We start from the raw sequence: 24,192 nt of genomic DNA, 5'->3' as shown, positions 1-24,192 counted from the left end.
GGTTCAGATATTTACTTTTTTAGAAAAAGAGGGTTTTTGGAGGCAAGGTCTTGTTCTGTCACCGAGGCTGGAATACAGTAGCATGATGACAGCTCATGGCAAGCTCCAACTCCTGGGCTCAAGTGATCCTCCTGACTGAGCCTCCCAGCTACAAGCAGCTGCCACTGCACCTGGTTTATTTTTCTCTTTTTGGTAGAGACAGGTCTCACTACAATGCCCCAGGTCTCAAACACTCAAGCAATTCATTCACAGTGGCCTTCCAAAGTGCTAGAATTATAAACATGAGCCACCATGCCTGACCCCAGATATTAACTTTTGATTCTGCCACACTGAAGAACTGTTATATCCCTTGCCTAGGAGTAAATAAATGCCTGCCTCTCCCAGGATTCCCTTTTTTGGCATTCACTGTGTTCCTGCTCAGTGGTGGTCCATGCTGAGATGGTCATTTCCTTATGGGATTGTTTTATACAATCTGTGAGGCCTTCAAACTAACGGGGCTCCAAGATTAAATTTTAAAGAGAAGGGTTTCATCAACTATATCCAAAGATTATGTCTTCTCACTTAATATATTCTACTAAATCCAGGATCTGCATTTTCCTACAAGGATATTTGTCTAAATAGTTTTATATTCTGTCTCTATCTACCTATCTACCTTCCTACCTACCTATCAATATCTTAAATATTTTTTGTTTTATTTCACTCATTTTATTTATTTTTTTGAGACAAAGTCTAAATATGTCATCCTCAGTAGAGTGCTGTGGCATCACAGCTCACAGCAACCTCCAACTCCTGGGCTCAAGCGAGTCTCCTGCGTCCGCCTCCCAAGTAGCTGGGACTACAGGCGCCTGCCACAACGCCCGGCTATGTTTCTGTTGCAGTTGTCACTGCTGCTCAGCCGGCCCCAGCTGGGCTCAAACCCGCCAGCCTCAGTGTATGTGGCTGGTGCCGTAACCACTCTGCTACAGGCATTGAGCCACACTCATTTTATTTTTCATGTACTTGAGCTGTGGCAGGGAAAGAGAAAAAAAGAAGAGCAACAGCTTTGGGGAGGCAGAGGCAACAATGTCATGAGAGTACATGAGAAAACCTTGGGGAAAAATGAGAGAATTCTAAGGCAGAGGAATGAGAGGGGTTAAGTGAACTATCCTCCAATTTGGTGTGACTCTTCCCATGTGGCCTTCAACTTCAAGAAACGTATACGTCAAGGAACTGCTTTATTGGTTCCTTATTGCCTATATTAGTTTTCTGGGGTTGCCATATTGAAGTATCACAGACAGGGAGGTTTAAACAACAGAAATCACAAGTCCAGATCCACTCAAAGATCACTGGCCATGCCTCAGTTCTAATCTCCAGTTCCTATAGAGAGAATCTGATGACCTTACTTAGTTAGGTTAAGTGTTCTCCCCTGATCCAGTCGTTTATGGCGAGGGAAGTGGGATAATGCAATATAAATTTGTCTACCTCTGCGCTGTGAGGAGGGAAGGAAATTACTGACTGTGAGCTGGGCTAACACATCAAGAGAAGTCCACTCAAAAACTTGTGCAGTGTTCAATTATTTCTCTGTCACTGGATACTTCTCTTTTTTTTTATTTTAGAGACAGAGTCTCACTTTATCGCCCTTGGTACAGTGCCATCTCCCAAGTAGCTGGGACTACAGGCGCCCGCCACAATGCTTGGCTATTTTTTTGTTGCAGTTTGGCCAGGGCTGGGTTTGAACCTGCCCACCCTCGGTATACAGGGCCAGCGCCCTACCCACTGAGCCACAGGTGCCGCCCAGTCACTGGATACTTTCTATCTCTTATAATGAGGTATAGATCAAGAAAGTGATTTGTAGCCGGCACCTATAGTTCCAGCTACTTGGGAGGCTGAGGCAAGAGGATCATTTGAGTCCAGGTGTTCAAGACCAGCCTGACAGTATAGTGAGACCCTTTCTCATTAAAAAAAAAAATAAATTAATTAAAAGAAGAATGTAATTTGTTCTAGGCCTATCAAGAATCCAGATGTCAATACACATTTATGGTGAGACTGAGGGGAAATAGCCACTTATACATTATTGGCGGGAGTGCAAAAACTTATAAGCAGCGTGTCAAGCCCACAAAAAGCACAGAAACAATTGCCTTCTAAGCTAGCATTCTCACTTCTGAGAATCTGTTCAACAGGGATCAAGATAAATGGCCTAAGATTATACATGTTTTCAGTCCCTACACTTTCCAAAAACAACAACAAAAAACAACACACTGATAAAATATGCCTTATTACCAATACCAAAAGAAAAAAGCTGTGAGGCATAGTGGCTCATGCCTGTAATCCTAGCACTCTAGGAGGCTGAGGCAGGTGGATTGTTTGAAGTCAGAATGTTGAGACCAGCCTGAGCAAGAGTGGGACCGTCTCTACTAAAAATAGAAAAAACTATCCAGGCATTGTGGTAGTTGTCTATAGTCCCAGCTACTTGGGAGGCTGAGGCAAGAGGATTGTTTGAGCCCAGGAGTTTGAGGTTGCTGTGAAGGATGAGACCACAGCACTCTACCGAGGGTTCAGAGTGAGACTATAAACAAACAAACAAACAAGGGTGGTGCCTGTGGCTCAACGGAGTAGAGCACCAGCCCCATATGCCAGAGGTGGTGCTTTCAAACCCAGCCCTGGCTAAAAACAAAAGAAACAAACAAACAAAAGACAAAAAGCCACCCAGGATCTCTATCCCTTACACTGCAATAATTAAATGTAAACCCGTCTTGGAACACACACGCTCTTATAATCCATATGCTAGTAGAAAAACTGTATTTGATGTTTGAAACTTTCAATTTACAGGCACCATTTTATCAGCAGTGCTGCTATTTCATTCTGTGACGAAAGTCTGCCCTCCACATAGTATAATGCTGATGTTGTGCCCCAATCGCATCACATTGTCCCCGAAGACCACCAGGGAGCCAAGTCCGATGCAAAGACAAAAGAGCCTTTATTACAAGCTCGAGCTTGGACCCTCAGGGGCCTGGCGCAGTGGGTCCGAGCTGAGAGCCCGGGAGCTTGGGCAGGGGGATTTTTATAACGAAAGTTGGGCGAAGGGGAGGGTGTGTGGTGGCCTGATTGGGCCAGTGCTGTCCTGCTGATTTCGGGGAAATTGCAGGCTTACAGGAAAGTGAAACTTAAATCTAAAATGACAGCTAAATTTACTAAATCTAAAATTACTGTTGGGGCCCAATCATGGGACCGGAGCTAGCGCTAATTCATCAGAAACCAGGGGCCAGTACTGGCTTTGTAGGACTAGTAGCTGGACTGCTCCTATTCGTTCTCTGACAAAGGTAATTATTCTGTTAATAATACATGGCCCTATGGTCAATAGTAATAACGGTATGACCAGAGGTCTGGCTAGGGCTGAGATCAGGGTGGTTAACCAGGGAGACCAGTTGAAGAAGGATTCATACCAACTCTGCTTGCTTTCTCTCTCTAGTTTACGTTTATGCAAACTTTCCCGCACCAGAGCCATAGATTCTTTGACCACACCAGAGTGGTCTGCATAGAAGCAGCACTCTTCACCTAGAGCTGCACTAGTCCCCCTTGCTGTAAAAATAATAAATCTAATCCTCTTCGGTTTTGTAGTACGACCTCCGAGAGGGAAGTCAGAGAATCTTGGAGTAATGTTATGGACTTTTTCTATTCTTTCTATATCAAGGTCAATGGCCATTCTGAGGCTCCATAATTTTTATCCTGGAGGATTAAAGCAGATACCCCGGTACTTGCTCCAGCTAATCCTGGGCTTGGCAAAACCAAGACTGTGATGGCGGTAACAGGCTCCCGTTTCTGTCAGGGGGTTGTTTCCTCATATCTACAGAGCACCGCCTCTTGATTATGGTAAATTAATTTCGGTATTAGTTGCACAAGAACACAATAATCTTTGGTTGCGTTTATAACTCCTGAGTGTATGCCTGGAACCAAACCTGTGGAGCAAGCCCACCAGGCATCTGTGGGCATTGTAGTCCCGTTCCACAAAACAGTCTCCTGACACAGATGTTGGTGAGAGGTGGGGATTCTTCCCATACAAGTTCCCTGACCTGTCACAGCCTGCAAGGTGAAACCTGGGCGTTGCTTCTGCCAGCGGCATGCGTTGGCTTCTCCAGGAGTATAATGACCCTTGATGGCAATCCCTTCGAAATAAGGCTGTTTAGCATCAAAACAGAGCCAACATGCATCAGTTAAATCCGGTCAGGACTTGTTGAGCACTTGGTAAGTGCTGGTCAGCAGATCCCAGATAGGATCTGAGTACCCGGGATAATTCTCAGCCGAATTAGGCGCTGCCGCGTTGGGCCTCATTAGAAACCCCCGAGGTTTCTATGCCGGGGAGGGAATTCAATGATGGCTGGAGAATCAGATTGGGTCCTATGGCCTTTGGGTTTTGAACTGGCTCATGGACAACTCGTATTTGGAAAAACCCACCTTTGTCTGTGGCATAAGGGAAACGCACCAGGTCGAACAACCGGATTCCCCATGTCTTACCCCATTCCCGTGTGACTAGACTGTTCTTCCCCTGCAAGGTGAATTGGATTGACACAGGTTTGCATAGCCAATTATGTCCTCTTATCCCTGTGTGCTGGCAGCCACGTGGGGCCGTCCCATGCTTCATGGTGATGAGGTCACCTTTGTTTGGGGGAATCCACCAGATGTTACCAGCGGAGACACAATTCCAAGATTGGCAGAAGACATGGTCTACTCCTCCGCACTTACCAATTCTATAGCCAGGGCATACATAATAAGAACTGTGTCTCGGTGTCCAACTGTTTGCAGTGAGGTCTATCAGCAAGTCTAATTCTATATATAATTCCGGATACCAAGTGTTCTTGGGGTGTAACCCCCAGGTTTGGTTTAGTACTTTCTGCCCTCCTGGAAGCCCTCCCCATATTTGCCAAGTAACATTGTAAGCTTGGTGTGGATTCTGAACTCAGCCCCAGATAGGAGTACATACAATTAGTAGGAGCGCTAAACAGCAGGTGGCACATGGCGGAGCTTGAGTTTCAATGGATTGTCCTGGTCCCGCTGAAGTTTCCATTACAGGATGAAATCTTTCTGGATGGTGAAGGGGTCTGCAAGCTTGGCATGGGTATGATGCACCCAGGAGGCAACACCGTCCACTTTGAGGGCGGTCAGCAACGTCAGGACTACAACGTAGGGTCCTTTCCACCAGGGCTCAAGCGTCTCCCGGAGGTGTCTCTTCACATATACCCAATTGCCAGGCTGGAACTTGTGGGGGTCAGATGTGGGGCCTGCTTCATAAGTAGCCTGCAGGCAGTTCCAACTCTCCTTTTGTGCCTGCTGATAACACTGAAGGGAAAGAAGGAAATTTTCATCATCTGCTTCAGTTAACATTTCTATGCAGATGTTGGGGATAATGGGAGGCAGTCTTCCATAGAGTATTTCATAAGGAGTGAGTCTGAGCTTATAAAGAGAATTTCTAACCCGATACAAAGCAAACGGGAAGAGAGCCACCCAGTCCCCGCCAGACTCAAGAGTTAATTTGGTCAAGGTCTCCTTTAAGGTTCTGTTCATTCTTTCTACGTGACCTGAGCTCTGAGGCCTGTAAGCGCAATGTAATTTCCAGGTTGCTCCCAGGGCTGTGGCTACCCCTTGTTACCCGAGATACAAAGGCAGGGCCATTGTCTGAGCCAATCAGAGCTGGCAGTCCATATCTGGGGAGGATGTCTTCCAGTAGTTTTTTCAGCACCATCTGGGCAGTCTCATGTTTCGTAGGGAAGGCCTCAACACACCCGGAAAAAGTATCTATAAAAACTAAAAGGTATTTATACCCATATCGTCCTGGTTTAACTTCTGTAAAATCTACTTCCCAATATGCACCTGGTTCATTTCCCTGTTCACGATTTCCCTGGGCAGTTGGCCCAGCCCTGGTGTTGGTGAGCTGACAAGCCTTGCAGGCATTGATTACCTGATCAACTTTAGTGTCCAGTCGTTCAATTTTGATCTTTGCATGGCGGACTAAGTCTTTTAGTCTCCTGTTGCCCATATGGGTGGCCTGATGCATGCGCCGCAGCACTTCCACCCCTTATTGTGCCAGGAGGATGGTCTTTCCGTTGGCGGTACGTCACCAGCCGTTATGTTGCAGAGGACTATGCGCTTGGGGATTAGAACGGAGCCAGGCCAGGTCGTCTGGGGTGTACTCAGGTTTTTCGGGCAGGATTGGCTGCCCAGGATCTGGTAGGCTGATGGTAAGGGCCTGGGCTGCACTGAGGGCTGCCCCCCTGGCGGCCTCGTTCACCCGGTGATTACCTCTGGCCACTGCGGTAACTGGCTTCTGGTGCCCTGGGCAATAAATGATGGCTAATTTTCTTGGCAGCCAGATAGCGGCCAGGAGATCCAGTATTTCTTGTTTATTTTTGACTGTTTTTCCTTCTGCTGTCAATAGCCCCCTCTCCTGGTAGACGGCTCCATGGACATGGGCCATGGCAAACGCGTAGCAGCTATCAGTGTAGACATTGATCTTCTTTTCTTTTCCTAGGACTAGAGCTTTGGTGAGGGCGATGAGCGCCGCCCGTTGGGCAGAGGTGCTGCTCGGGAGCGGTTCTGCCCATAAAGTTTCTGTTTCGGAGACCACTGCCGCTCCTGCATACCTGTGTCCATCTTTCATGAAGCTACTGCCATCCGTGAACCAGGTTTCCTCGGCATCAGGTAGTGGCTGGTTGGTCAGGTCCTGGCGGAGGCTGTGAACCTGGGCCAAGATATCCTGGCAATCATGGATCGGCGTTTCTGCTTCCAGGTTGGGCAAGAGAGTGGTAGGGTTCAGGGTAGAGCTAGGTAGGAACCGGATTCGGGGTGGGTTCAGCAGCAGACTCTGATAGTGGGTTCAGCAGCAGACTCTGACGGGCATTGCTCATCCATCGGTCTGGAGGTTGCTTTAAAACTCCTTCAATGGCATGGGGTGTAGTTATTAACAGTTCTTGTCCTAGGGTGAGCTTATCAGCATCTTTTACCAAAAGGGCGGTAGCCGCTATACTGCGTAAGCAAGGGGGCCACCCGGATGTCACTGGGTCCAATCTCTTGGACAGGAAGGCTACCGGACAAGTCCAGGGTCCTAGGGTTTGGGTTAATACCCCTTTAGCCACCCCTTTATGCTCATCCACATACAGATGGAACGGTTTTGTTATATCCAGGAGGCCCAATGGGGGAGAAGATAGTAGGGCAGTCTTGAGTTCTCTGAATGCCCGCTCCCTGTCCGGTGACCACTGGAAAGGTTTCCTCTTTTTTGTGGCTTCATAAAGGGGCTTGGCTATCTCAGTGAACCCCAGCACCCATAATCGACAGAATCCTGCCGATCTTAGGAAGTGCAGGACTTCCCTGGGGCTGATGGGGGTAGGGATTCCCAGTATAGTCTGTTTTCTGGCTTCACTCAGCCATCTCTGGCCATCCTTGAGTACATACCCTAGATAACTTACAGTCTGTTGACAGATTTGGGCTTTCTTCGCTGATGCTCGGTATCCCAAATTTCCTAGTGTACTGAGCAGATCTACTGTCCCTTGCCAGCAATCTTGTTCATTGAGGCCGCCAGCAAAATGTCATCTACATACTGGAGGAGGGTTAGGCCGGGGTGTGACCTGCGGAACTCACCCAAGTCCTCATGTAGGGCCTCATCAAAGATAGTGGGAGAGTTTTTGAAGCCTTGCCGTAGGTGGGTCCAGGTCAATTGTCCACTGATGCCACTCTCCGGGTTACTCCACTCGAAGGCAAACATGGCTTGGCTCTGTGGGGCTACAGACAGGCTGAAAAAAGCATCTTTTAAGTTCAACACTGTGTACCATGTCTGAGTTGGAGCCAGAGCACTCAAGAGCATATACGAATTGGGCACAGTAGTGTGTATATCCATTACCTGTTTGTTGACCTCCCATAAGTCTTGCACTGGACGGTAATCATTGGTGAGGGGTTTCTTGACAGGTAGCAAGGGGGTATTCCATGTTGACTGGCAAGGGATTAAAATTCCTGCCTCGAGGAGGCGTCTTATGTGTGGGAGTATCCCTTTCTTTGCCTCCGCAGTAATGGGGTATTGTTTTACCCAAATGGGAACTGCTCCGGGTTTGAGTTCTACTATAATCGGGGGCCGGTGAGCAGCCAATCCTACTCCTCCCGTTTCTGCCCATGCCAATGGGTGGGAGTGGAGCCAAGTGGAGATGTCAGGTTGGGCCTGGTGGGGTTGTTGGTGGAGTCTGTATTCATCTTCTAGTCAAATAGTTAGAACTTGTATAGGGCGCCCTCGGTTATCTGTGACCTGGGGTCCTTCCTGTTTGAAGGAAATCTAGGCTCCAATTTTATTTAGAAGATCCCTGCCCAGTAATGGGTATGGACCGTCTGGGATGACCATAAATGCGTGGGATACCAGGCCTGTACCTAAATCTACAGTTCTTCGGGTAGTCCATGAGTACTGTTTCATTCCAGTTGCCCCCTGCACCCAAGATTTTTTGGTGGATAATGTATCATGATCTGCAACAAGAACTGAGTGTTGGGCGCCCATGTCAACCAAGAAGTCTATTGGAGTTCCCTCCACTTTGAGGGTTACCCTGGGTTCAGGGAGGGGTGCCAAACCTTGACCTCTTTAATCACTCAGCTCCCCCCTTTCTAAAATATGAGTCTTACCAGGGGGAGTAGACTTGCCTGCCTTTCTCTCAGGGCACTCTCGAGCCCAGTGTCCAATTTCTTTACAGTAGGCACATTGGTCCCTCTGCAACCTTTGACGGCCTCCCCAGGGCTGCTCCTTAGCTCCACCGTTGGCCAGGTATTTTAGTTGCTGTCTCCGCTCCCCAGGGGAGTTGGCTGTGATGGCAAGTAGAATCTTGGCCAGGTCCTGTGTTAGTTTGGCTTGTGCCTGGGTTTGCTTCTCCTCAAGGGTCTCTCTATTATTATACACTTTCTCTGCCACAGCAAGTAGATCCTGCAGAGACTTTTCAGCCAATCTGCCTACTCTTTGGAGCTTTCTCTTTATGTCAGGGGCTGATTGGTTAACAAAAGCCATTATTACTGCAGCTTTATTGTCCTCCGCTTCAGGATCCATGGGCGTATAGGTGCGGAATGCCTCCATGCGGAATGTCTCCTTTTCTAAAAAAGCAGCGGGGGACTCATTCTTATCCTGTTGAACATTCCCTACCTTAGCCAAATTGGTCGACTTCTGAGCCGCTTTCCTGAGACCCCCTCATCAGAGTCTGGCGGTAGACCTGGAGACTCACCTTACCAGCATCCGAGTTAAAATCCCAATCGGGGCGAGTGAGGGGAAAGGCAGCATTAATCAACACTGGGTTCGAAGTGATCTCCCCGGCCGGGCCCTCAATGGATTTCTGGGCTTCCAACAGGATCCTTTCCTTTTCCTCAGTGGTAAACAGCACCTGCAAAAGTTGTTGGCAATCATCCCAAGTGAGCTGATGAGTAAAAAGGATAGAATCTAAAAGATCAATTAAAACGGTGGGTCTCTCAGAAAACTTAGGATTTCACATCTTCCAGTTATACAAATCCCTAGTGGCAAATGGCCAAGGGTAAAGGAATTGATTTCCACCCTTATCCAGGGGACCCACAGCCCTCAAAGGTAGGGCGGTAGAATCCATGGCTGCCTCTTGTTAAGCCTGCTGCCTGGTGAAGGGAGGGCTCCCACTAGCTAATCCAGCTCTCCCACCGGCTGGTCCAGCTGCAGAGACAGGCACTGCAACCTCTGCTTCCCCAGGGGGTGTGCGCCTCACCTGCGGTGGTCTGGTGGGGGGATGATATGGAGGAGGGCAGAGCAGGTTTTGATCTACACTGTCCTGCAAAACAGGATAAAGCCGTGCAGAGGGTTTAAAGGGTTTCTCCAGAGGGGGCTTCTCACTCAGCGTGAGAACTGAGCTGCTTGGCTGTTTATCTGCCTGGGATGGAGGCAGAATTGCTTTCAGCCAAGAAGGGGGATCCTCCACCAGGTCCTGCCAGGTGGTGATATACGGGACCTGGTCAGGGTGACCAGTCCCGGGTTGGTACACGATGTCTTTGACCTGAAAAATAATAGGGAGGTGGAAAGTTCTTCTGGAGGCCAGCCCACGTTGTAAGAAGGCCACTCATTCCTGCAAAATGTAATCAATTTAGTTCTTTTCACCACGAGCCCTAAGTCCTGGGCTCTAGCCTTAACCTCTGAAAAATGATCAAAGAAGAGGGAGAGGGGGGTTGTTTGTTTCTGTCCCATGGTGTCGGTCAAAGTCGCCCCATAACAGCTAACCACACTAAAACACCAACGAAACACAAAAGACACACCAAGCAGACAGTCCGCGGAAGCAAACCGGGACCACGGACTCTTAACCGTCCGGTCAAAAGAAACACAAAAGGAATGACGTCCTCACCACGCCCGACCCAGTCCGGAGGGATCAAATCCCTTCCAGAAGGAGCCTGAACGTCTTCCCGCACTGGGTCAGCTAGCCTCCAGCGAGTCCGCCTGGACACGCCGACCCCACAAAGTACAGATTAGGCCTGTTCCAAAACACTCCGACACACGAGGCCGCAGCACAATGAACACTTACTGGCCCTTCGGATCAGGTCCTCAGGGTCTTGGGGATCCCGGACGGCCCCCAAATGTTGTGGCCCGATTGCGTTGTCCCCGAAGACCACCAGGGAGCCGAGTCCGATGCAAAGACAAAAGAGCCTTTATTACAAGGTGGAGCTTGGACCCTCAGGGACCCCGGCACAGCGGGTCCGAGCTGAGAGCCCCGGAGCTCGGGCGGGGGGGGGGGGTTTATAACGTTGGGCGAAGGGGAGGGTGTGGGGCGGCCTGATTGGGCGCTGTCTTGCTGATTTCCAGAAATTGCTGGCATACAGAAAAGTGAAACCGAAACCTAACGTTAGGCGGTGCTCTTGCTCCTTCAATGTGATCGAGACGAAAATTTTTCCAAAAATAATCTAGTCCCATTGGTTACCTCTCTGCATCACAGCCTACAGAGCAGCACTAACATGAAAGTGCTTCATCTGAGTGATAAGCAAATGATATGGAAACATTTTGCAGTCAATACTTTTCACACATATTGGCTGAAGCCTTGGGAAAATCCCAGGCAGTTGAGAGCAAGGCTCTAAGTCAATCAATTTACCCTCCTTTTTTTTTTTTCCTGCAGTACATCACTTCGCATATTGCAGACTTTAAAAATGAAATGTTTGAGAAACTCCTTAAGCACCTTTGCCACTGTGCAGATGAATTCCGGGAGTTTGTAAAATCGGACATGCAGAGGCAGATGTTTGCAGAACTCTTCCTGCATTGTGACCATGGGAAGGTAGGTTCAGACCCTTAACCAGTTACTTCTCAAACTATTTGTGATGAAAGACTAGTTTTTAGGCTGTTATGGATGGTGATGTTTTAAATTTTCAATCTGTGTGGACTGAAGGAAAATGAAAATGGATTACTGGGAGTAAAAAAGAACATACAAAATACAGTTCAGTTTTAAAATTCTCGGATTCAAATTAATAAGTTACTTCCTCAAATGGCTATGAAATTGTCTAGATGCTATCCTTAGTGGTTGTATCTTTCTCAGGAGAGACTGGCACCTGTTGGCAGAGGCATTGCAAGGCGTTGCCATGGCATTTGTAAACTGTCCTGGCCCTGGTAGGAGTTTCTTTTAGTATGCTAATACATCTTAAGACGGGTCTAATAGGGTATAATAAGCATCAGACAATTCCAAAAGACAAAAAGCTGCCAGGCTCAGTGGCTCAGGCCTGTAATCCTAGCACTCTGGGAGGCTGAGGCAGGTTGATTGCTTGAACTCAGGATTTTGAGACCAGCCTGAGCAAGAGTGAGATGATTTTTTTTTGTGGCCATTTGGGTTCTAGCTAGTTTTGGCCAGTTTCTCCATCTCTTGTGTTATCAGAGACCTTGTTCAGGCTTTTAATTATGCTTTATTGGGCAAGGGCCTGCCTTTTCCCTCTCTCAAAAATGCTGCCATAATGACCTAAATATTGTGGGTTGATTACAAGTTAGGATCTAAGCTTCCTAGCTGTGAATGTGAAAAGGGAAACATGACAAAACATAATTTCCACAAACTTTGTAAGATAATTACAAACAGTGCTAAGTATAGAAATTTGAGGTTCAAATTATAGTTGGCAGTTTCTCCTGGAGGTACTCATTAAAGGGGCCCTATGTGATGAAGTGAACATCCTTTCTGATGGACTTGGAGTAAGTGAAACAATGACTTTTTTAGGGTAGTTTCCTACAACCACCTTAACTGTAGGCAAATGATGCCACACTGGGCAGCAATTCCGCAAAGGCAATTCTTAAAGAAACCAAAATATTGCAGTCTAGGTTCTCAAATTCCTGCTAATTTGGCTACTGTCAGGAATAGATTTTATAAAATCTAAAATATCTATGTGTCTTTCAGGCAATCCTTCTGGAACATTGTTTCTTTAAACTGAGATTATAATGACTAGTGGGTAACATGGGCATCCAGATCTTACTCCCTGGTAAATGCCTGAAGGGCACTGTTATCTGTTGACCAATTTAACACCAACTCATGTGCCATATCAAACATAGTGGGATAATACAGTAGAACCTCTGTAAGTTGATCACACAAGGGACCCTAACAAACTGGTCAACTTAATGGAAGTGGCCAAGATAAGGAAGTAGGCCTACTGTACTGATATGTACATGTGATGCGTGTCCAGTCTATGAAAATTAGGTCAACTAAAGGAGGTGGTCAATGTAGGGAGGTAGTCAACTATAGAGGTTCTACTGCATTTAGAGGAATTAGAGGGATTTAGAGGTTTGTTTGTGCTCTTTAGTTTTCTTGCCATCATTCACACAGTAGTTACGTGCTAACCTTAGAAGTGTAAGGGCAGAAAAAAATCCACCTCCATCTGGAAGGTGCCTGTGGCTCAGTGGGTAGGGTACCAGCCCCATATACCGAGGGCGGTGGTTCAAAACTGGCCCTGGCCAAACTGCAACAAAAAATAGCCAGGTATTGCGCTGGGCGCCTGTAGTCACAGCTACGCAGAAGGCTGAGGCAAGAGAATCGCCTAAGCCCAAGAGCTGGAGGTTGCTGTGAGCTGTGACCACACAGCACTCTACTGAGGGCGATAAAGTGACACTCTGTCTCTAAAAAAAAAAAAGAAAAAAATCCACCTCCATCCCGGGTCTGAGAATTAAACTGACATAAGATAGAATAACAGGAGAAAAGCATACAAATGTATTTATTAGTTTTACATGGCACAGGAGCCCTCAAAAGGAAATGAAGACTCAAAGAAGCAGTAGTATCAGTTACTTTTATATTGGATTAGACAAAGAATAGTAAACTGTGAAATGTGGCTAAATTGTGTGTGGAGACTTAAAAGATAAGAGTTATTCTAACAAGCTTTATGCATTTTCTCATCCTTGAAGATAAGGGTGTTGCCTTTCCTTATAGTATAAACAGAGTGTCTTTCTTTCTTTTTTTTTTTTTTTGTCGTTTTTGGCCGGGGCTGGGTTTGAACCTGCCACCTACGGCATATGGGACCAGCGCCCTACTCCTTGAGCCACAGGTGCTGCCCAACAGAGTGTCTTTCACATGGGAATTTCATCTTCTGCTTTGAAGAAACAGCATGAAGGTCAAAGTGATCTTGAATCTGTTGTTTTTCACATGTCTTTAAATTTAATAATCATATGCTAGAATAGCATATTTTAATAATACCTTCAGAGGGAAGGTAAACAGAGTCTCTAGAATAAAGAAGTTCATTGGGGGCGGTGCCTGTGGCTCAATAAAGTAGGGCGCCGGCCCCATATGCCAAGGGTGGCCGGTTCAAACCAAGCCCTGGCCAAACTGCAACCAAAAAATAGCCGGGCGTTGTGGAGGGCGCCTGCAGTCCCAGCTGCTCGGGAGGCTGAGGCAGGAGAATCGCGTAAGCCCAAGAGTTAGAGGTTGCTGTGAGCCGTGTGACGTCATGGCACTCTACCCGAGGGCGATACAGTGAGACTCCGTCTCTACAAAAAAAAAAAAAAAAGTTCATTGGATTTCTGAGTGATATTTCTAACCAGTAGCTGAGACAAGAATTCTGAAAGCTTAGACTTTAAATTGAAAATGCTGGGCTCTTGAGGAAGAATGGCGAGTCATAGAGTAAAGAAGAATGTAAAATACGACATCAAAGCAGTTTTTCTATCACTGTGAAATTGTGACCAGCTGATAAGAGAAGGATGTTGAAGTGGGTGTGACTAAAGCTTAGAGGTTGTCTGGGTCCCTAAGTCAGGGTTGGTGCCTGATCCTCCATCCTTAAGCTCCAGTCAGGGTTGGAGGTTGAGGGCAACATTATAGACACTCTTGGAAATTCTAGTTAGATTGAGATGAAATTTAAGAACAGCAAACCCTTGCGCTTCATGTCCTGGATGTAACTAAGAAACTGCAAGCTTCACAGATAAGTCCCGAATCCAATATGGCACTAAAGCAGAAGGATAGCAGCCACAGAAGGGGGGGGGGTCACAATTTTTTTTTAAATCTATTGACAAGTCAATGGACATTGAGTTGTTTCCAATTTGAAGCTATTAGGAATGAAGCTGCTAAGAACATTCACGTGTAAGTCTTTTTTTTAGAGTTTCACTCTATCGCTCTCAGTAGAGTGCAGTGATATCACAGCTCACAGCAACCTCCAACTCCTGGGCTTTAGGCGATTCTCTCGCCTCAGCCTCTCAAATAGCTGGGACTACAGGCGCCCACCACAATGCCTGGCTATTTTTTGTTACAGTTTTGCCGGGACGGCGTGCAAACCCACCACCCTCGGCACATGGGGCTGGCACTCTACCCACTGAGCCAGAGGCGCTGCCCTGTGTGTAAATCTTTTAGTGTACATATGTTTTAATTTATCTCATAGATTATATGAAATCTTGACTAAAAAATGGCCTAATGTTCACTGAGATTGAGATGACAGCACTTTCTCAGGATACTGTATAGGAAGAAATCTAAAGACTTTCAAGATTGCCAGCCTTTTTTTTTTTTTTGAGACAGCATCTCACTATGATGTTGTCCTCAGTAGAGTGCTATGGTGTCACAGTTCACAGCAACCTCAAACTCCTGGGCTTAAGTGATTCTCTTACCTCAGCCTCCATAGTAACTAAGACTACAGGTACCCATCACAACTATTTTTTGGTTGCAGTTGTTATTATTGTTTTAGCTGGCGCGGGCTGGGTTCAAACCTGCCAGCCCCAGTGTATGTGGCCAGCGCCCTACCCCACTGAGCTACAGGCACTGCCCTGCCGGATTTTTTTTTTTTAATTGCTGAATTGATTTCTTATATGTAGCCTGCACATATGCCCCTCCACCATATCGCCCAAAACAGCTCAAATGACACTCCCTTGAGAAATACTCAAAAAATTAAGGAGGGCCTGTGCAGTGTCTCATGCTTGTAATCCTAGCACTCTGGGAGGCCAAAGCAATTGTATCACTTGAGTTTAGGAGTTTGAAACTATCCTGAGCAAGAGCTAGGTAGACCCCATCTCTTCTAAAGATGGAAAACCTAGCAAGGCATTGGGGTGCATGCCTGTAGTCCTAGTTATTTGGGATGCTGAAGCAAGAGGATTGTTCAAGCCCAAGAGTTTGAGGTTGTTGTGAACTATGATGATGCCATGGCAATCTACCCAGGGCAATAGAGTGAGACTCTATCTCAAAAAAAAAAAAAGAGGAGAGCACTACCATTACTAAAATGTTCTGTGGTAGCTGTCATGGGGATGATGTTGGGAGACACTGCCACTGAATCTAAAGGCTTTTAGATTCCCTTTTCAAGGGAAATTATTAGAATCCAGGGTGACAGAGGACATATGGCATTTAATTGCCAGAGACAAGGTCCATAGTCAAAGTTATTGTTCATAAATAGCATTGATATGTGATATTTTAATTCAATCCCTAAGGTCCAAGGCCTTATTTTAATAGGTTCAATTTATCTGTGGTTATTTCTTTAGTTCCTGAACATGTGTATGTAATTGGCATTATCCTAATGAGTAGTGAGGGTTAAAGTGGACATCTGAATCTTTTGGCCCACATGGATTTGCTTGGTGACCATAGATGGTTTCTGTAGGAATTAAATAGATAGGATATCTACTATATTATTACCTACTATATTATTATATTATATATAATTATACTATATTATTATCTACTATATTATTTTATATATATATACAGAAAAGCACTAACTCTGGAGCCAGAAATATGACTTGAGACAGCACAATGGAGAATATTGGCTTCTCATGCAGTTACCAGACTTAATTATACACCCAGAACTCTGTGAAATGGGGGGTTGAATCTCTTAGAAAATAATTCCCTCAAAGAGCCTGTAAGTACACATTAGGGTGAATATGCATTGAGAAAAGGGAAATGTCTCAGATTTTCAGGGATTACTAGACACTGACTCCAAGTTAACACTAATCCTTTGGATCCTAAAACACCCCAGTGGATCATTACTTAAAGTAAGGATTTATGGATGTCAGGTGATAAATGCTACTTATCAAGGTCATGCTACTTATGGCACAGGCCCAATTAATCTGTAGATTTAACTATGATTATTTCTGGTTCTTGAATGTTTAATTAGAATAGACACACTCAGCAATAACAGAATCCTTACATTTGTTTTCCAAATTAGGAACTGAGGACTATTATAGTAGGAAGGACCAAATAGAAACTCCTGAACTTTCACCCTCTGCCAGAAGCAAAAAAACAAACAAACAGGTAACAAAAACAAAAACAGAGACTTGGCACCCATAGCACAGTGGTTACGGTGCCAGCCACATACATCGAGGGTGGCAGGTTCGAACCCACCCAGGGACACCTAAACAGTGACAACTGCAAAAAAAAACTAGCCAGGCGTTGTGGTGGGCGCTTGTAGTCTCAGCTACTTGGGAGGCTGAGGCAAGAGAATCACTTAAGCCCAAGAGTTGGAAGTTGCTGCGAGCTGTGGTGCCATGGCACTCTACCAAGGGCGACGTAGGGTGACTCTGTCTCAAAAAAAAAACACAAAAGGGTGGCGCCTGTGGCTCAAGGAGTAGGGCGCCGGTCCCATATGCCGGAGGTGGCGGGTTCAATCCCAGCCCCGGCCAAATACCAAAAAAAAAAACAAAAAACAGAGATTAGATATGAAAACATATAAAGGATTCAGGGGAAGTAATCCTATAGCATTCTTTTCTAATTCTCCTGTTTTGTCTGTGTAGAAGATGGATACATGTTGAAGATTATAGATTTCTGTGACTCTATTTGCAGTGGCTATTCCAGGTGTGAAATCTTTACTGGACCTTTCATTCACAACCATTGAACTGGAAAATACTCTTTTCTGTAGGGCAGTTTACAAGGACCAATAGAAGTTTAATTCCACTGAAAGAAAGAGGTTCTTTGCCTAAAGGGTAAAGCATCTCTCCTTTTCTCTATCATAATCTAGCAGGCAAAGACGTTGATTGCATTGACGTATCATAGAGCATCACACAGGTCCATGATGTCCGTCATGGTGATTGTACTTGATGAGCCAGAATTAGCATTAGATGCCTTGGTAAGATACATTGTGTCAGAGGATGGGAGATAAACCCCATAAAAACCCAAAATTTAGGCTTGGTGCCCGTAGCTCAGTGGTTAGGGCGCCAGCCACTTACACAGAGGCTGGCAGGTTTGAACCCAGCCTGGGCCTGCTAAACAACAATGACAACAACAACAAAATAGCCAGGGGTTGTGGTGGTTGCCTGTAGGCCCAGCTACTTAGGAGGCTGAGACAAGAGAATTGCTTAAGCCCAAGAGTTCGGGGTTGCTGTGAGCTCTGATGCCACTGCACTCTACCAAGGGCGACATACTGAGACTGTCTCAAAAAAAACAAAGTTTACTACCTTGGTAAAATTTTTAGCAGTTCACTGGTTCCAAGTATAAGGTCAATTGCTGTATCTTCTGCTCCCTAGCACTGAGAAAAAGGCACAATACTTATTGGACGATTTCTACATTTTAGAAATAACTTTTGCCACATTTGCATATGATCCTTCTATGAATTAACTGAGCACATGTGTATGTGTTGCTTTTACGCTTTAACTGAGCCATCAGTAGCCAGAGTGGATCCCGGAGCAACAAAAGGCTTTGCAGGCTTTCCTAGGTAGTGCAAAAACTCTTTTTCACCTCATGCCTTATTATCCAGAAGATCCTTCAGTATTTGGAGTATGGGTGGCACGTGGTATGCTGTGACAAGTTGCAATAGTAGAATCAAATTGTAGATCCCTCGATTTTTGAAACGAAGCCCTGCCCTCTACTCACATTTACTATTCTCCTCTGAGAAAGTGCTCCTGTGTGTGTTTATATTCTGTAATTCATAAAACCATATACTTAGGATTTGTGCACTTTTCTGTGTATTTGGTATATATTTTTAAAAGGTTTAATTAAAAAAAACTAAATGGAAAAATAAAAGCCAAAATATACCAAAAACAATTATAAATGAAGTAGAAGTTGGGGATAATTTCTCTGATTTAAAAAATAAAGTTATATTGGCTGGGCGTGGTGGCTCACACCTGTAATCCTAGCATCCTGAGTGGATTGCTTGAGCTCAGGAGTTCGAGACCAGCCTGAGCAAGAGTGAGACCCCATCTCTAAAAATAGCTGGGTGTTGTGGTGGGTGCCTGTAGTCCCAGCTACTCAAGAGACTGAGGCAAGAAGATTGCTTGAGCCCAATAGTTTGAGGTTGCTGAAAGCTATGACACCACAGCACTCTACCAAGGGTGACAAGGTGGTGAGACTCTGTCTAAAAATATATATATGTCTGTGTATATGTATATATGTGTATATAATAAACAAAGTTACATTCATTAGAATAGTTTTGGCTTTGATGCAGGAATAGATAAATAAATCAATGGAACAGACTATTAGACCTGGCATCAGACCTCTCATATGAGAGTATGTGAGAATTTAGTATGACACAGCTAGCAATATAAATCAGTGAGAAAAGGAGTAATCAATAAATGATACTGAGGCAATTGGCTTTCCATATTGAGAAAAAATATAAAATTAGATTTAAAAAATTAGATTCCAACCTTACTAATGAGGAAAGGTGAATTCTATCTAACCAGAAAACTAGATGTGGAGCAGCACCCGTGGCTCAGTGAGTAGGGCGCCAGCCCCATATACCGAGGGTGGCGGGTTCAAACCCAGCCCCGGCCAAACTGCAACAAAAAAAAATCTGGGTGTTGTGGGAGGCGCCTGTGGTCCTAGCTACTCAGGAGGCTGAGGCAAGAGAATTGCTTAAGCCCAAGAGTTTCTGCCAAAAACTGCAATAACAACAACAACAAAAAGAATATTTTGGCTCGGCATCTGTAGCCCAGCAGCTAGGGCACCAGCCACATACATCAGAGCGGGCTGGTTCGAAACCAGCCTGGGTAAACAACAATGACAACTACAACAACAACAACGAAAAAAAACACAGCCAGGCATTGGGGCAGGTGCCTGTAGTCCCAGCTACTTGGGAGGCTGAGGCAAGAGAATCACTTAAGCCCCCCAAGAGTTTGAAGTTGCTGTGAGCTATGATGCCACAGCACTCTACCAAGGGTGACAAAGTAAGACTCTGTCTCAAAAAAAAAATAATAATAATATTCTAATAGGCCGGGCATGGTGTCTCACACCTATAATCATAGGATTATAGGCCACTCTGGGAGGCTGAGGCAGGAGGATTGCTTGAGTTCAGGAGTTCAAGACTAGCCTGAGCAAGAGTGAAATCTCTGTCTCTACTTAAAAAAAAAAAAATACAAAACAGATGCAACTACCTCAAAATTAATGGATAACACTGATATGGCTAAACTTACCAAAAGTTAAATTAAAATCTGGAAAAAATATTTGTTATGTAGGTACCAATGATCTGTATCAAGTTTTTTTAAACTAATAAGTAATAAGTTACAAGAGTGGCTCACTCCTATAATCATAGCACTCTGGAAGGCTGAGGCAGGTGTATTGCTTAAGCTCAGGAGTTCGAGACCAACCTGAGCAAGAGTGAGATCCCCATCTCTACTAAAAGTAGGGAAAAAAACCACAAACCAGCTGGGCATAATGGTGGGCGCCTGTAGTCACAGCTATTTGAGAAGCTGGGGAAGAGGATCACTTGAGCCCAAGAGTTTGAGGTTGCTGTGAGCTATGCTGATGTCAGGGCACTCTACCCAGGGTGACAGAGTAAGACTCTGTCTCAAAAAAAAAACAAAATTGACTACTATTCTCAACTGAAGAATGGGAAAATAACATGAAAAACCCATTCACAGAACAGGAAACCCAAATATATAATAAGTATATGAAAATATATTAAATGTCAGCCAGGTGCAGTGGCTCAAGCCTATAATCCTAGCAGTCTGGGAGGCCAATGCAGGAGGATCACTTCAAATCAGGAGTTCAAGATCAGCCAAAGCCAGCCTTTGTGGTGGGCAGCTGTAGTCTCAGCTACTCAGGAAGCTAAGGCAGGAGGATTGCTTGAACCAAGAGTTTGAGGTTGCTGTGAGTGATGCTGATGCCATGGCACTCTACCCTGGGCAATAAAATGAGACTATCGGAAAAGGAAGGGAGGAAGGAAGGAAGGAGGGAGGAGGGGAGGGAGGAAAGGAAAGAAAGAAGGAAGGAAGGAAGGAAGGAAAATTCTCACTAATGACCAGGGAAAAGCAAATTAAAATAATAAGATACCGTTCTTATCTATCAGATTGGAGAAACAGTATCAAGTTTTGATGTGGGTATGAAGAAATGATACTGTGATCCAGTGATGGTGTGGGCATTTTGTGGAGCAATTTGGTAATAACTACGAAAGTTGAAAGTGTACACATTATACAATCCAGTAATTCCGCTTCTAGTTATTTGTCTTAGAGAAATGTTTGCACGTGGACACAAGGAAATGTGTATAAGGACATCCACGGGCCAGGTGCGGTGGCTCACACCTGTAATCCTAGCACTCTGGGAGGCTGAGGAGGGTGGATTGCCTGATCTTAGGAGTTCGCGACCAGTCAGAGCCGGACTGAGACCTCGTCTCTAAAAATAGGTGGGCGTTGTGGTGGGCACCTGTACTCCCAGCTACTTGGGAAGCTGAGGCAAGACAATTGCTTTAAGCCTAAGAGTTTGAGGTTGCTGTGAGCTGTGACGTCACGGACTCTACCAAGAGAGACAAAGTAAGACTCTATCTCAAAAAAAAAGAAAGAAAGAAAAGGATATTCACTGCAGCATTATGTGAATAATCAAAATACTGAAAATAATCTAAATGTCTATCAATGGAGGAATGTTAAAAAATTAATGGTGTTTTTATATTACAGAATGCCATATCATAAGTGAAGGGAATAAAACGTATTTCTTTCCATTTGTGGATTAGATCTCAATGTTGAGTAAATAAAAACAATTTGAAGAAGCAATGTTGAGTAAATAAAAGCAATTTATATACGTACTATATCAGGTTTTTTTTGTTTGTTTTTTGTTTTTTTATTAGAGACAGAGTCTCACTTTGTCGCCCACAGTTGAGTGCTATGGCATCACAGCTCTCAGCAACCTCCAGCTCTTGGGCTTAGGTAGGCCATTCTCTTGCCTCAGCCTCCCAAGTAGCTGGGACCACAGGCACCCACCACAACGCCCGGCTATTTTTTTTGTTGTTGCAGTTTGGCTGGGGCCGGGTTTGAACCCACCACCCTCAGTATATGGAGCCGGCGCCCTACTCAATGAGCCGCAGGCGCCGCCCTATATCAGTTTTTTCTTAAGTACATACACAAAATGTTAACAATCATTATTTCTGGGTATGGGGAACATATCATGTGTTGGTTTCATCCTTTTCTACAATTAATTTTTTTTTTCAAACTTAAACAACACAAAAAAAGAACAACTAGGAAGCTTTTAATTGTTGCAAGTGACATTCTCAGGTAAGGTTAGACAAGAACTGAACATTATACGTTGAGTTTGGCAATTGATAAGTCAATAACAACAAGTATTTGTTAAACATCTAATAAATGTAAGGCATTTTGACATGTCTGTTGCTGTCCACTGCCCTAGTCGGAGACACGGAGGCAGACACTGCAGATGAAATGAGTGATTTATTAAGGGATGGCTGGTGCTCACTCAGGCACAGCAGCAATTGGCTGTTCTTATTCACTTTCTTATATACCTAAAATCATCAGATAGAAATAATCCAAGAACAAGGAAGACAAAAGGTAAAGATTCCTTATCAGAGTTAATCTAGCAAGTACGTACACACCTCTCTAAACCAAGAATTTCTTGTTTAGAGGTAAACAACAATGGAGATGAACCACAAAGGGTTGGGTTGTCTGTTCTGTGTGCCTACTTCTCTATATGATTAACTGAAAGTTTTTGTGTGAATAGAGGTAGGGGATTAAGTGCAACGGTCCATTGCCCGAGGCAGATGATCTGTCTCCAGCTATGACTTGGCGAGAGCCCTCCGGGATATTCTTTCCTTTAAGGCATGACTGCCTGCATTTTTCAGCAAAGCCGCTTATGTGAGCTGGGGGAAAATATCCTCCGAAACTCACATCTAGCCCAAGTACTGGAAATGTCCCTTCTCAGGGTCTCGTAACTTCAAGGAGCACAAATGAGACTGATTCACCTACAAGGGTGCAGTGGACTGTGCCCCTTCACATGTCATAGAACAGAGAAGTCAAATGAAGCCTAAAAGCAAGATATAGCTTTCCTGATTTTGACACTGCAGCTTTTATTTACATACAATGATGATGGTGGTGATGGTGATAAAAGCTTCCATAAGCCATGTTCCAACTGCATAAAAATCTTAAATTTCATGTAACAACTAATTACAAACTTTCTGCTTAGGTGGGATTTTTAGATCGGCAGAGGACATTGGCCTTGCTGGAAATATTCTATGACCAAAGTTCAGAAATGCTTAGACATTTACTCCGAAACCCAAGACAATGTAAGTATCACTCGGAGGAAATATGTTCAAGCTGAAGTAGCATGATACACTGATCTGATAACACAAAATCAATCTATTGCCATGTAATCTCCTCATGTAACACCTCTTTTAGATCATGATAGCTATATCTAGTTGTTAATTCCCTGATTGAATAAACTTTTTTCTTCATTTTTTTGAGACAGAGTCTCACTCTATTGCCCCTGGCTGGAGTGTCGTGATGTCATAGCTCACAGTAACCTCAAACACCTGGTCTCAAGAGATCCTCTTGCCTCAGACTCCTAAGTAGCTGGGACTAGAAGCATGCACCACACTGCCCAGCTAGTATTTCTATTTTTAGTAGAGATGGTGTCTCACTCTTGCTCAGGCTCGTCTTGAACTCATGAGCTTAAGCAATCCACCTGCCTCAGCCTCCCAGGAGGCTAGGATTACAGGAGTGAACCATCATGCTCTGCCACAAAATTCATTCTTGATCACAATTAGAAGTATTTTTTTTTTTTTTTACCATGGTGCAATACTCAAAAGTGTTATGTCAGAACTCAGCTAGAATTCAGTTTTAAATTCTTTCAAATGAAGAGGTGCTTTAGTGATAGTCTGAATGTTTTGGAAATTAAGTTAGCAATGGTAATTCCATTTTTAATGCCCAACCTAGAATTCTAGTATTTCTAAGAAAAATATTTTCTTCTCCCATTTTTACATGTATGTTTACTATACTGATACAGTAAAATATCCTTTTTATATTACTACCACAACAAATAGAATTATGGGTTTTATTTAATTTATTTTTTTTTCCAGAGACAAGGTCTTGCTATGTTGACCAGGCTGGCCTTGAAGTGCTGGGTTCCAGTGAACCTTCCACCTTACCCTCCTGTGTAGCTGGGACTATGGGCATGTACCTCTGTGCCCAGTGTATCTTTTTTTTTTTTTTTTGCAGTTTTTGGCCAGGGCTTGGTTATGAACCCACCACCTCCAGCATATGGGGCCAGTGCTCTACTCCTTGAGCCACAGGCACTGCCCGCCCAGTGTATCTTTTAAAGAGGAAAGTCTTTGGCTGCCAGGCCCATTCATCATGCCTATATCCTAGCACTTTGGGAGGCTGAAGCAAGAGAATCTCTTCTTTTTTTTTTTTTTTTTGAGACAGAGTCTCACTGTTTTGCCCTCAGTAGAGTGCTATGGCATCATAGCTCACAGCAACCTCAAACTCTTGAGCTCAGGCGATTCTCTTGCCTCAGCTTTCCAAGTAGCTGTGACTACAGGCACCTGCCACAATGCCCAGCTATTTTTAGAGATGAGGTCTATTTTTGGCTCAGGCTGGTCTCTAACTCCTAAACTCAGGCAATCCACCTGCCT

The 24,192-nt window shown here is 44.8% G+C and overlaps 1 protein-coding gene and 1 long non-coding RNA gene across 4 annotated transcripts in view; one reads left to right on the top strand and one right to left on the bottom strand.

The window, feature by feature from the left end:
* EFCAB5 (EF-hand calcium binding domain 5) overlaps positions 1 to 24,192 on the top strand; it is a 135,378-nt gene that overhangs the window by 71,881 nt on the left and 39,305 nt on the right. The window contains 2 exon segments of the mRNA XM_053570868.1: positions 11,109 to 11,264; positions 22,746 to 22,845. Of these exon segments, the coding sequence (XP_053426843.1) occupies positions 11,109 to 11,264; positions 22,746 to 22,845 (256 nt within the window).
* LOC128571206 (uncharacterized) lies at positions 1,307 to 10,722 on the bottom strand. 3 transcript variants are annotated; one of them, XR_008375697.1, is made up of 3 exons: positions 9,720 to 10,722; positions 7,609 to 9,371; positions 1,307 to 6,907 (listed from the first exon to the last, which is right to left on the bottom strand). It is a non-coding gene; the product is annotated as an uncharacterized LOC128571206 (long non-coding RNA). The 3 variants fall into 3 exon arrangements; XR_008375699.1 differs by having other exon boundaries at positions 1,307 to 5,313; XR_008375698.1 differs by having other exon boundaries at positions 1,307 to 5,304.

This window comes from Nycticebus coucang, chromosome 18 (assembly GCF_027406575.1).
Source record: "Nycticebus coucang isolate mNycCou1 chromosome 18, mNycCou1.pri, whole genome shotgun sequence".
NCBI classification, from domain to species: Eukaryota; Metazoa; Chordata; class Mammalia; order Primates; family Lorisidae; genus Nycticebus; species Nycticebus coucang.
Note: the sequence above shows the minus strand (reverse complement) of the source record. Positions and strands in the feature narration are given on the sequence as shown.